This window comes from Polyodon spathula, chromosome 1 (assembly GCF_017654505.1).
Source record: "Polyodon spathula isolate WHYD16114869_AA chromosome 1, ASM1765450v1, whole genome shotgun sequence".
Taxonomy (NCBI): domain Eukaryota; kingdom Metazoa; phylum Chordata; class Actinopteri; order Acipenseriformes; family Polyodontidae; genus Polyodon; species Polyodon spathula.
Genome location: NC_054534.1, coordinates 7363120 through 7377307, shown reverse-complemented (window position 1 = coordinate 7377307; position 14188 = coordinate 7363120). Strand labels below are relative to the sequence as shown.

At 39.6% G+C, this 14188-nt stretch overlaps 1 protein-coding gene across 5 annotated transcripts in view; it reads right to left on the bottom strand.

Moving 5' to 3' along the window:
• Positions 1-1233: 1233 nt before the first annotated feature.
• Positions 1234-14188, bottom strand: part of LOC121313288 (transcription factor TFIIIB component B'' homolog) — a 32577-nt gene continuing 19622 nt past the window's right edge. For 2 of the 5 annotated variants that reach the window (XM_041245671.1, XM_041245705.1), the window contains 15 exons: positions 12562-12796; positions 12074-12252; positions 11715-11886; positions 9496-9668; positions 8413-8569; positions 8095-8260; positions 7920-7982; positions 6836-6902; positions 6272-6458; positions 5931-6078; positions 5493-5526; positions 5248-5385; positions 3845-4229; positions 3293-3554; positions 1234-2017 (listed from right to left, as the gene is read on the bottom strand). In XM_041245671.1, the coding sequence (XP_041101605.1) occupies positions 1865-2017; positions 3293-3554; positions 3845-4229; positions 5248-5385; positions 5493-5526; positions 5931-6078; positions 6272-6458; positions 6836-6902; positions 7920-7982; positions 8095-8260; positions 8413-8569; positions 9496-9668; positions 11715-11886; positions 12074-12252; positions 12562-12796 (2519 nt within the window). In that variant the 3' untranslated portion in view covers positions 1234-1864. The remainder of the gene's footprint in view (positions 2018-3292; positions 3555-3844; positions 4230-5247; positions 5386-5492; positions 5527-5930; positions 6079-6271; positions 6459-6835; positions 6903-7919; positions 7983-8094; positions 8261-8412; positions 8570-9495; positions 9669-11714; positions 11887-12073; positions 12253-12561; positions 12797-14188) is intronic. The other 3 variants (XM_041245679.1, XM_041245688.1, XM_041245696.1) reach the window with 3 other exon arrangements.

Below are 14188 nucleotides of genomic sequence, written 5' to 3'. Positions count from 1 at the left end.
CACAGAGTATGCCTTAACATATACCCGTAATGTACTTCATAAACCTCATAAGAAACCGTTATTATTTAGACATTGTCCTTGGCTACCAGCTGCCAGCCTAGGGGGAAAACATTGTGCAACCTGTCTGGAAAGTGCAATGCTGTTGGCTAAGGAACTTGCAATTTAATTTGTAAATCCCAGGAAACTAAATCACCAGAATTATGAATGAACACCATAAGATTAAAAGAGAAAAAAGGAACTGGAACACAAAAACAGAAAGTGTCTACTTGTACCTTCATTGACATGTAATAGCAACACTACCCCCACGTCTGGACATCTACAACACACTTTAGCCCACTGTCTGCTTCCAATTCAGCCTTTTAAAAGCATTATTTTGACCTTTTTAAGTCAAATAAAAACACAATAAAAAACACTTGAATAATAAAAAAAACAGTTTATTAGCATATTATACAATCCAAGAAAACTATTTTTTCAATATTTCGTCCATACAAAGTGAAACATTCTCCCATTCCTGAAAGCAAATATCTTAATTGTCACTTCAGCTACTTTCAGAAATCCCCAACAAATCAAATACAACACCACGCTCCTACATGTCAGCCTCTAACATACACACTGTTAGCAGAACACTGTAGTGCCATTTTAGATTGTTTTGCGACAATGGAAACATTTCATGTTGATATCTCTTTTCTTGGGGGTGGGGTGTAAGAGTCTGAACATCAATTCTGTTTTCATTAAATGAAAGAGCAGTACTGAGAGTCTGAGGTTCCAAACACAGCAGCTGCTGAACGTGTGAACCCCACAAACTTTGCTTTTGTGACCAGGACAGTGATATTTCAAAATATCACTATTTCCAATGGGAAAACGGGCAAATGTGTGTCTTTTCGTTCACATAAAGTCAGAAAGTAAATACAGTATAATCGTAAATCTCAAAAAACTACTCACTTCTAAATCTTTTGTAGTCATTTTTGTATTACTTTAGTATAAATACATGTTAATTTGGATTCATATGTTGTTTTTTTCTGACTTTATGTGAACGAAAAGACACACATTTGCCCGTTTTCCCATTGGAAATAGTGATATTTTGAAATATCACTGTCCTGGTCACAAAAGCAAAGTTTGTGGGGAATAATAGCCATTTTCTACACTTTTGAGGCATAAGCAATTAGGAAATAACACTTACTACCCAGGAACAAAAAAAAAAAAAAAATTGTTACACAGTGTAATCATAGTGTAATCAGATGTTTATATAATTAAACATTCGTATACAATCATGGCTTTCAACTAAACCAATTTCAATTTTCAAAGCTGGGTTATGTAGCTAGAGAGATTTACAGTATCCAGTAACATCCAGATGCATAACTTGGTACAACGACATATAAATAGTGCTGTCACCGCATATCCAAAATACTTACATTCTGTACAAAATTGCTTGTACATAGAATATAAATAAGGGTTATAGTGGTTCACTCACAAATATAATCGTATAAAATAAATTAAGAAAACATATTATTTACACAGTATTTACAACATGTACTACAATAAAGGCTTTTGTTTCATGCATGGTGAAAATCTATAAAAACCTGCATTCAATATCAATGAATCCACTGTTATAATTGCTGCTGTGTGAAGCTCTAATCTCTGCTTTCTGCGCATGAGCCATCACTCCACTGGCTCTCAATAGAAAACGCTCTCCCGAGCTCTCTGTATATCCCATACCGAATAAAGCTTTGTATTACTTGTAACTGTCTTACTGCAATACAATTTCATATCACTAGCCAACAGTTGTGACTAATCAATGAAACCGATCATAGACTGGATGATTAACCGAACAACCAGGTCACAGTATCAATAACGATTCACATCATCAATCTGTGTCGTCCACCTCTGTGAAGATGTCACTAAAGAAGTACTGTGAAATGCTGGTTGGCTCTTCGTCTGCTGCAGAGTTCTTGGTACAGAAGACCTCCTCTATGCGAGACTCTGAGGAGCAGCTTTCCGTCATGGGAAAATGTATTAACTAGGATCAAATGAAAAAAAAAAAAAAAAAAAGTGACAAGGATACTACAATGGAAATACATAAAAAAAACTCCATCATCACACTTTCAAAACGTTCCTGAGTTTAGAACACCAGCATGATCTTTTCATTTTCCATTTAGAACATCAACCCCCCCATCATGGATGTGAAACTTAAGTAAAAAAATAGAAGTTAAAAAAAAATAAAAAAGCTGCAGAAATTTTGTAAATCCCATTCATGAAACTAATAAACACATCAAAACTGAAAAAAAAAATATTACATTCAGGGAATATTTTAATTTAAAAAAATGTAAATTCATGTGCCACATTATTGTTAAAAAGTGTATTGTTTCCTTCAGTAGCATGTGTTGCAGGGTTGCGGTCCAGCAGTTTAAGCAGGACAGCTCTTTGTTTAGACAATCCCTCGATTATTAAATTGACCAATTAAAATGTCACAGATCAGGTATGTAATCAAAGTGTAACCTCTGGTGGAGATTTTTTAAATAAAAGAGGATTTTATATAGCTTTTGTTAAGCATTAAGAATCACTAAAGCCCCTTTCACACTGGCAAGCTCTCCCCGGGTCGGGACCCGGTAACATCGGGGTCGGCAAAGCGATTTCACACTGCTTTTGATAAAACAGGGTTGACCTGGGTGAGAGACAGGTAAGTGGTTTCACACTATGCTGGATTGTAACCCAGGTAGCCAGAACCCGTTTAGGAGTGCCAGTGTGAAAGGGGCTTAAGTAAGTAATAAGCACAGAAACGGATTTTAGAATACATCTGATTGTTCTATATGCAGTTACCTTTTATTGCAGCATGGATGTTGATTAGACTAGCTGCACTTGTACTTTGCAAACTGGATGCACGTTATACACCTATGCAATTACGTGTTGTATGCACTTGATGCACTGTATGTAATATGGTTTCATTGAAATAAAAATCAATGCCTGTCTGGGGACTATCGACTAAAATTACAGATTAGACAGCTCTTATGTCATGTTTGCATGGCATCAATGCTATAGTTGTATGTTGTCTCGGACAAATAAATCAAATCACCTCAGCTGTGCCATCAAATCTACTAAGTTTATACAGCTGTAAAACGGCCATGCCTAAGATTTCAATTTGCAAGAGAGAAAGGCAAACAAATGCATCCTCCTGGAAATAGAGCGTGCCCCCTATTTACCTGCAGTGGAATGGCCTTTCAGGACTGGAGGGTGACTACCCTGGGGTCTGATGAGTATATCTGTGTGCGCTGCCAATGCAAACTGTCACACTTACTTGAGATGATGCTGTGCCGACTCGTTCTGCCACTGGAGTGCTGCTGCGGGATGCACACAATCGCATTCCTGCTGAAGGTGGGCTCCCTGCGGATGACTTGGATGAGAGATCCACTGCAGGGGCACTAGCTGTCCTTTTTCTATCTAATCCAGTGGTATTAATCTGTGGTTTATGAAATGTTGTCCGGCGAGGCTTAGGGGAATTATCAGAGCTACTCTTCTGGGAAATAAAAGATAAAAACCCTTTGGGTTTCCGTCCAGGCCTGAAAGAGGGGAAGAAAAAATTTACACATTCAGCAACTTCTAATGCGTTACAAGCAATCCGAGCAATTAATAAGAATGTGTTTATTATTGGCCTGTCAAAACAATGATGAAATGCACAACAGCAAATGGTAAACCATCAGTGGCTATTCCCTATACAGATACTACAGCAAGCATAGGAACACATCTAGGTGTACTGTCCACCTCCACTATATATCAGATAGTCATATAAAGCAACGCTCCTCTAGTCAATACTCCTATGGTTCATGACAACTATGCTTGACTACCATACCTTATTAATGGGGTTGCAGAAGGAGGTAGTGTGTTTGCTGTGCTGGAAGTCAGGTCCTCTCCTGCATCAGTGTTTTCAATGCTTGGTTCATCGGCTTTCACACTGCTATTGCTGGCCTCTTCTCCTTCATGCTGGCTACACTCCTCTTGTGTAGAATGCTCCTCTGCAGGTTGTGGAAGAGGTGTACAGCTGGCAGTCTCTGCTGACAGGGGGCGTTCTTGCATAGAATGCTCCTCTGCAGGTTGTGGAAGAGGTGCACAGCTGGCAGTCTCTGCTGACAGGAGGCGCTCTTGTGGTTCTACATGCACTACCTTCAAGGTCCCACAAGCCCCAGTGCTCACTGGAGGCTTCTTCTTTGAGGTGTTTGGTTTTACCTGATGCTTTCCTGAAACGCAGGTAAAATACCAATTACACAACTACTGTAGAAATTTGTGAACAAAAACAATGAATCCCTGGGAGCATAATATAAGAAGAATGTCCATTATTATTATGTCCAGATGTTAAAACAATATGGTACAATATAGGTCTGACATTACAATTCTCCGTATCCAGTCTGATGTTGGACCCTGTCCGACATCATCAAAAAGACGTAAACACAGGGCTGTAGTTGTTTTATCTCTGGAAAACGCAGAGAAAACCTTTCAATGGCCGACTGAGACCAACAGGAGCCGAATGAAGCCAAAAAAAAAAAGTGGCATATCTGATAGCCCCATGCACTATAGAGATAACACGGACATAAATAAAGGAGATAGCTGATTCTTCATCCAGTGCTCAAAGAATATCACAGGCATTTGCAGAGCTTTTTGAGATGTTATAGTAATAAAATAATGACTTGGATCACATTATTGAGGAGTTTGGTGATAAAACGAGTGATCAGGAGAAGATTTATCAGTATGCACGTCTATAAGAGGTACCATATGTGAAACATACAGCGAACAAGGGGTGGGGCTTGGCTGGAGACACAGTACTGAGTGTCCTTTTGCGATTCAATGCCTTTTAAACCTGTTTTACTCTGAAAAAAAAAAAAATTTAAAACAGCTCGTGCAAAATAAACAGCGCGTGTGAAAATAAATTGGGCCTGAGGCGTTTGACAAGCGCTGAATAAATGGAATGCAAAGGATTAAAATTATATAACACTGGTAATAAAAATGAGTTCAGAAAATTAATTACGGCTGTGCACCACAAAGTTTCTCTTTAATAAAGAAACTAAAATAAAAAAGGCCTCAATCTGGTAAATGATCAGGGTATGAGGGTAGTAAAAGAGAACCGACCCCATTTCAACAGAGAATTGTATTGTACTAAAATAAAGGTATGCAAATACCTTGTCATTTACTACCCTAACATTTAAGTGCAATCTACAAGTGGAGTGGGACAAAATCTGTAAAGACTACAGCATAACACATTACTTCTTGGCCTCCCTGGTGGTTTGTTCTTTTGCCTGGATTGCTGAGCAGCACCGTTGCTCGTCTCAGCACTGTCAGCTTCAGCAGCTGCTGGGAAATCCTCCACTGGCTCCAAGGTAATGCTCACGTATTCCTCCTCTAGAAAAAGGGTTTTTACGTATGTTTACCTGCATTTTTGTAATACAGTTCATACCTATATGCAACAAATAAAATGTGTTAAATAAATAAATAAATGAAACACTTACCACCCAAGTCTGTCGTGAGATCTTTCACATGTGCCTGCCAAAACAAAGTGTCAGTGTCAAAAACAAGCATTTCCATCCCTTTATACTCTTACTTTCTGCTCAGGAGCATGCAACTCATCACACATTGGATCTGTCTTGGCTAAACCTCATGTAGGATCACTTCGGCTGGACAACTGTGCTGCCATATGCGGTTCAGTTTTTTTTTACGTTTTTGTAGGACCAGGAGCACCGCCCGTTTACTCTCTCAAGGACTGAAGCATAGCTTGAGAATAGCAACTTGAAGCAAATGCTAAACAACAAGCATCTTAAAAATGACACTGCCAAGCTCAACTGCACGACTCTACAGTGACACGTGGAGGAATCGGGATCCTGAAGACCTAGCTTCACATGGGCGTGGCAGGTTGCACTTACTGTACTAATGTTCTGGTGAAGACATACCAAAGTTGCAGGAAGTTCTTTTCTGGGTTTTTCCTCTTCACCACTCCTGTAGACAGGTTGTGAAAACTGATCCAAGGAAACTATCCCTGCATCCTCAGTGCATCCAGACATTGAGTAGGACTCTACTTCCACTGCTTCTGAAACTAGACTAGAGGAAAGAAAACACACACAAAATAATGAAGGACTCGTTTTCACTTTTTATCAGCTGTATTATAGCCCACTGGTATGCCACTTTATGCAAATCTCTACAGTGCAGGCCAATCCTAAGAGCCTTATCCACCAAACTAACCATGCCAATCAGAAGGGGAGAAGGAGAAAGAAAGTAGTAGTTTTTCTCTTACCTCTGTGTTTCAGGGAGTTCTGCAGGCATGTGATCTACAAACACAGGGGAGGAAAGAAGCTCTGCTGAGACTGTGCTCAGAGAACTGGTGCTGTCATCGTAATCCCCCAGCAACGAAGGGGGGATTTCAAACAATGTTAGTATAAAAGTTGGTTCTTGCTGTGGGAATTCATTTGCTGCAAGGCTCCCTACAAAATGAAATCAAAATTCATTAAAGTTATAAAATGGTTTATATTGCTATACAATTATGTGAACCAATATTTTCGCCACTGATTCCGTTGATGAAATGAACATTGGTCACAACGGGGTTGAAAAACAGAAACAAAAAAGGTTGGATGACAGAAGCATATATATGGATACAGGGGTGGAAATAAGACTCCCACTGCAATGCAGACTGATCCATTCCAGGTTTTACTGAGTTTAATAAAGACATACTTGAGCTTGTTTCCTATGCACTGTGGTGACATTGCTGTGCAATAAGAGTATTATCTTCACCCTGTGGATACACACATAAATGTTTAAACCTACATGATGAGAACAGATGAAACGTAGAAAACAAACATACCTTCTGTGTTTTGTGAGATAACTGATGTACTGGGTTTTTCATCAGCTTTGGGGCTTCTGACTTCAGCCTGGAAAGACCCACCATTCATTAACTCTCTTGTCAGTCAAATGCACACAGAATTTATAAGATCATAAGCAACAGAGTCGCCAACTTACCCCCTTGTCAAGCTGGTAAAAGCTACTGTCATCATTTCCATTAGAACTAGTAAATTATTGAGGTAGCCGTAAACAGAAAAAAAACACTACAAAATGTATTATTAAAAAATTTTGTTTCTAAGAAACAGAACAACGAAACAAAACTGAATGAAGAACACAGTACAACCCCCCCCCGTCCAAGATTTTTTAAACAAAGTTACAGATTGGAATTACATGCTACTGTACTCTGCTCACCAAGAATAACATATTGTTATCTTGTTGTTACCTTTATTAAATCGTTACCGTTATTTCCCCCCCACTGCCCCTAAAAAAAAGCACATCAACAAATTTTCAGTTTTGTTTCAATTGCAAATGTTAATTGAAATCTTGGTTCCTTATTCCTGATGTACTGGGTTTTTCAGCAGCTTTGGGGCTTCTAACTTCAGCCTGGAAAGACCCACCATTCATTAACTCTCTTGACAGTCAAATGCACACAGAATTTATCAGATCATAAGCAAGTGGAGGATTGTTAAGGTCATATACCTGTATCATGGCATGACCATTGGCTACCGATTCCGAACACTGATTTAAGAGCCTTAAACACAGTGCAGTTACAGCAGTGAGCCACCTGGTGGCAGCTTTGTCTTGTGTGAAAAAGTATTTAGGATTTAGCACAGAGCCTCGTCTGTCTTCCAGTTAGTTCCAGGTTTAGCATCTTCATCTAGCATGGAAGAAGCTGACCTGCCCATGACACGTAAGTGCTACAAATCTCGGAGGGTATATGGTAGAATAAGAGTTACAAAGCAATAGAGTCACCAACTTACCCCCTTGTCAAGCTGGTAAAAGCTACTGTCATCATTTCAGTTAGAACTAGTAAATTATTAAGGCAGCCGTAAACAGAAGAAAAACACAACAAAATGTATTATTAAAAAAAACAAGATTGCACTGACCTCTTTTGATACAGGAGAATCCAATGTTGAAACCGTTCCATCCTCTGGAATGGCATTTTGTTCCTAAGAAACAGAACAACCAAACAAAACTAATAATTTCAAAGAACAGTGCTGTCTTGACTCAAGCCTTGGCAGTGTGCATTTACAAAGCTGAGCACATGTTCTCTCGGCTCACCTGCCCAGTGCTGGCTGCTGTAGAGGCATTCTTCTCTGGAGGGATCCTGATTCTCAGCTTTCCACTGAGATTAGGTTTAGGTCTTCGAACTGGTGGCTTTGCTGGTTTTTTCTCAACCCTTTCATCCTCACCTGTTGGTTCAGGGAGACTTTCCAATGCAGGTCTTCTGAAAAACACAGTATATTATTGGTGTTTTACAGAACACTAACATCCCAGATTTTGGTGGTTATTCTTTCACCCATATGTTCAACCATGAAGGACTGGAATCTTAGAATGGAAATATTGGTATATTCTTTTGTAACGTCACGGTTTCCTTACATGTTAGTGTTATCTTGTTTCAGTCCTTCTGCACAGGATGATGAGTCCCTGTCACCCAGTTTCTCTGCAACGCCTTCATCTCTGCTACTGTCACACTTCTTTTCATCTACTGGATGATGAGGCGCAATGTCCACCGCAGGGCTACTTGATGCATCACCTGAAGACGACACAACAAGGTACAAGTTCACAATAAGCCACTAATGCATCAAAAAGCTTAGCTGTGTATAATGAACCCTGCTGGAAATAGATTAACCCTTAGCGGTCCATTTATTCAGCACCTGTCAGGCACATCAGGTCCACTTTATTTTCACAGGCGCTGTTTATTTTACACACGCTTAAAAGGCACTGCACATCAACAGGACACTCAGTACTGCATCTCCAACCACTCAATGTATTTATCCGTACCTCTTCATAGTAATGAATACTGATAAATCCTCTCCTGATCACTCGTTTTATCACCAAACACCTCAATAATGTGATCCAAGTCATTATTTTATTCCTATAACATCTCAAAAAGCTCTGCAAATGTCTGTGATATTGTTTGAGCTCTGGATGCGGAAGCAGCTATCTTGTTTTTTTATGTCTGTGTTAGGTCTCTGTGTAGTTCTCAGATCTGCCCCTTTTTTTTTCGGCTTCTATCGGTCTCACTTGGCCATTGAATGGTTTTCTTGGCTTTTTCCGGAGAAAAAACGACTAGAGACCTGTGCTTGACGTCTTTCTGATGATGTCAGACAGGGTCCAAGATCGGACTGAAAGGGAAAATTGTAATGTCGGACCTGATCCGGCACAGGGCCACAAAGGGTTAAGGCTGCTGCTCCACCTGGAACTACTCGAAAGTAACCCAAATAAGAATGAACATCAGGCCTTACCCACAAAACCTGGGCTTCATCTAAAGCCTGTAATTAAATTAAATAAGGGTTGGTATTCGTGAAACCTTTTATCTGCCATTTGTAAAGAAGGTCTGGAGAATATTCTGTGTTTCAACACAACAAATTTTCTTCAACACTCGGGTGAATGTGTGAAAATATGGACCACCATGATGCATAACTATCCAGCAAGGCACACGGCCTCACTTGCCCTTACCACAGCTGTCCTGTCCCGAGTCACTCTGGGTGGGTTTAGTCTCGAGATTCCTGCGCTGTACTGTTTTTCCGCCCAGGTTGGGTTTAGGCTTTGGGAACCTGCTTGTTCTGCATCTCTCCTGGTTTTGGCTCGGTGTCTCAGAGCAGTAAGATACTTCAGGTGCATTAACAACACTACAAAATAGAGCTGTACATGTAACAAAGCAACACGTGCATTTTTTATAAATAAATAAATAAATAAATAAATAAATTGCTGTCACATTTTCTGGATAAAAACCCCCAGCTGGCCATATATATATATATATATATATATATATATATATATATATATATATATATATATATATATATATATATATATATATATATATATTTATATATGTATATATATATTATATATATATATATATATATATATATATATAAAATTTCGTTCTGTTTGATATTTTATTTTATTTTAAACACTGAAACTCAGAATCAATTATTGTAAGGTGACATTGGTTTTATGTTGGGAAATATTTTTAAGAAAAATAAAAAACTGAAATATCTTGCTTGCTTAAGTATTCAACCCCTGTGCTGTGGAAGCTCCCAGTTTGCACCGATGAAAGAAATTGCCCTAACGAGGACACAATTACCTTACCATTGGCCTCCACCTGTGAACCATTAAAGTTGCTGTCACATTTTCTGGATAAAAACCCCACTGTTGAAGGATCATTGGTAAGGCTGTGAATCTGAAGGAAAATGAAGACCAAAGAGCATTCTACAGAAGTTAGAGATAAAGTAATACAAATGCATAGATTAGGGAAAGGGTACAAAATAATATCCAAGTGTTTGGATATCCCAGTGAGCACAGTTGGATCAATAATCAGGAAGTGGAAGCTGCATCACACCACCCAGGCACTGCCAAGAAAAGGCCGTCCCTCAAAACTCAGCGCTCAAACAAGAAGGAGACTTGTGAGAGAAGCCACAGAGAGGCCAACAATCACTTTGAAGGAGCTACAGAGTTCAGTGGCTGGGAGTGGAGTAATGGTGCACCAGTCAACCATATCAAGAGCTCTGCATAACACTGGCCTGTATGGGAGGGTGGCAAGAAAGAAGCCATTACTCAAAAAGTACCATCTGAAAGCGCGTCTGGAGTTTGCCAGAAAGCATGAGAGTGACCCAGCTGCGATGTGGGAAAAGGTTTTGTGGTCAGATGAGACCAAGATAGAGCTTTTTGGCCAAATCTCAAAGCGCTATGTGTGGCGCAAACCTAACACTGCCTCAAGACACATCCTCCCTACAGTGAAGTATGGTGGTGGCAGCATCATGCTGTGGGGATGCTTCTCATCAGCAGGGACTGGGCATCTTGTTACAATTGAAGGAAGAATGGATGGAGCAAAATACAGGAAAATACTGCAAGAGAATCTGCTTCAGTCTGCTAAAAAACTGAAGCTTGGGAGGAAATTCACCTTTCAGCAGGACAATGATCCCAAGCACAAGGCCAAAGCAACATTGGAGTGGCTCAAGAACAAAAAGGTGAATGTCCTACAGTGGCCCAGTCAAAGTCCTGATCTCAATCCCATTGAGAATCTGTGGCACTATTTGAAAATTGCGGTCCACAAGCATCGTCCAACCAACCTGAACAACCTGGAGCAAATCTGCCAAGCCCCACCAAGGGGAGCTTGAGAAAAGCTACCCTGCTGGCTTACAACCTGGCAAAAATCTGCAACAAGGCTACCGGCTGCCTAACCGAGAGCATGTGTAAGTTCAAAATCACATTGTAAGGTATTTTGGGCCTTTGCCGTTCTGGTTTTAGTGTTGTTTACGAGATTAAACCGGCGACCAAAACTTAGGTCGTGTTCATTTGTGTGTACAAGGTCGCTTTTCCGGCTCTGAACGCTCGCCAATTTCGGGCCGGTGTCTGTGACCGTCCGCAGTGGCCCAGTCAAGGTCTACCAAATATTAATGTGTGGGGGTTGAATACTTATGCAAGCAAGATATTTCAGTTTTTTTATTTTTCTTAGAAATATTGCCCAACATAAAACCAGCGTCACCTTACAATAATTGATTTTGAGTTTAAGTGTTTTAAAAAAAAAATATCAAACAGAATGAAATTTCAATGTACCATTTGTAATTCAGTAATATGAGAGAACTGGTCAGGGGTCTGAATACTTTTGCAAGGCACTGTACATATATCCGAACAACAAAGTGAATATTGGTGGAATGCTTTAAACTTACATATCAGTGCCATCTTTTCTCAGTCCCTCTACAGACGATGATAAAGATGATGCCTTGACCTCCCTTAGTTCTTCTGAAACTTCTTCATCTTTGCAGCTATTAACTTCACTCTCTTTTTCCTCTGCAGGCTTTTGTTGAATAATGTGCACTTCAGCCTTCCGTGACGCATCTCCTAAGGTGGAGACAATGTGATAAGAACAAATCTTTTTGACAGGAATAAGGGTATTTTGACAGGAAATAGTCATAAGTTGCAACCATTAGTTTTTCATTAAAAGAAAAAAAACAAAACAACAAAACAAAAAAAGAAACACTAGATTTGTTGCTGCTACTGTAATATTCTCTCTGCAATCCTCACGTGCCCTTACCACAGCTGTCCTGTCCTGAGTCACTCTGGGCGGGTTTAGTCTCAAGATTCCTGCGCTGTGCTGTTTTTCCGCCCAGGTTGGGTTTAGGCTTTGGAAACCTGCTTCTTCTGCCTCTCTCCTGGTTTGGGCTCGGTGTCTCAGAGCCGCAAGATACTTCAGGTGCATTAACAACACTACAAAAACAAAAACGTCATTACATGGTGGATCTTTATGAAGTGCATGTTTTAATATTCTCTTACCAGATATAGAGGTTTGTCTGTATTGTGTAGTGCAATCACTTTCTAAAACCACTGTCACTAAAGACATTTACTAAGACATAAAAAAATCAAACACATGCAGAGCATCGGATTATGTCTCTGAAATTATGCTTGAGGTGAAACTAAGCATTAACTGAATATATAAAAGAGAGAGAGAAGAGATGAGCAATGGGTCCACCCAAACACAAGCAGTGCAGTGCAATGTACAGTACAGGCTTTACAAACCCAGTGGTGTTGGCAGCTTCTTCCAGTGTGCATGGGTCTCTTAATGCCTGTGCCCTCCCTGCCGTCTCCTCGCCTGGCGTCTCTGAAGGAGTTTCATGAAGGACCTGAGTAGTGGCCTCACATGTCACAGCCTGGGAATGCGCAGGCTGCATTGAATCCTGGCTCACCGCGGCTGCCTTTTCCACCTCCACGAGCCCTGGTTTCAGTGCCTGGCATGGAGGCTCCTCACTGATACCTTGATGACACAGCAAAGATCACTCAGTGTGAAAACTCTGATGAACGTCAGACCAGCAGTTCCTTAAGCAATAGAACCCTGATTACAAGGCATTATTATCTGGTAGCTGATTGCTGGGAAGCAGGGCTCGCAAAATTTTGGTAATGGTACTTGCCCTTCGGGCAGTCCATTGTAGACATTTGGTTGTCCAAAAAAATGTCAAGTTCCCATAACTGACCTATGGACTGTGATTTATACAAAGTACACTGGACTCAATATAGGTACAGTATCTCAGGGTTCATACACTGTTTCAACATCAAAATTCCATACTTTTTCCAGACTTGTGTTTGTTAGTTTCTACTAGTTTTTCGATAGTTATCCACATTGGCAGGCAGGTGCAGAGTATTATAGCCTTTTGATCCTGGTTTTCTAAAAGTATTTGTCAGAATCTGGAGGTGCATATCTAGCAAGAGAAAATGCAGGTACACAAAAGAAAAATAAGATACAATCGAAGAAATGTCCAATATTTAAGAACTACGTTGCATTATTTACAAAAAGAATATACAAAGTTGTATACTGCAAGTATACTTGGTAGGATAGTATAATGGTACCAATAGTATAGCAAAACTAGACAATTTTGGCACAAGTATACTTGCAATATATTACTTTTTTGTAAGGGATGATATTGGATTCTGATCCAAACTTCTTTATATCCTCTGTTAAATGCTGAACAAGATTTGGGAGGTGAAAAATAACAAAAATAAATTAATAAATGTGCACACATTATATATTAAAATGTGCAAGTGTTGTGTATTAAACATACAAGTCAAATACTAAATACAGTACACCCTCACTATAATAACCCTGTTTAGGTCCAAAGCCTTTTGTTCGCTCTAGTAAAAGAATAATCCAAAACGAACAATGTAAGCTGCTGGAGTAAGTTAAGGAAATCACCTTGGATAAAGGCATTCGCTAAATTATTAATAATATTAGTACTGTTTTATTCTTTGATTTTCTTTATTATCACAGTATTTGTCACTGCTAGCACTAATAACAATGTGAATAAAGTAGAATTACACGTACAGTACCTGTCTGTGGCATGCATCCAGTATTCTGGCTATATCCTATTAATAAATCGTTAACGTTATTTCCTCCCACCGCCCCTAAAAAAAGCGCATCAACAAAGTGTCAGTTTTGTATCAATTGCAAACGTTAATTGAAATTTTGTTTCCTTATTTTAAAAAAAAAAAAAAATGCCGTGCCGGTTGCATAGAGCTGTACAAGCCAACATCAGCAGCAGTTTGATTTTTTTTTTTGGGTGGTGGTGGTGGTGGGGGTGGGGGTTAAAAATCAGTATTTAATCGTATAATGAAGGCTTGTAGCGAGGATGTAAATAGTATATCTACACTCGGC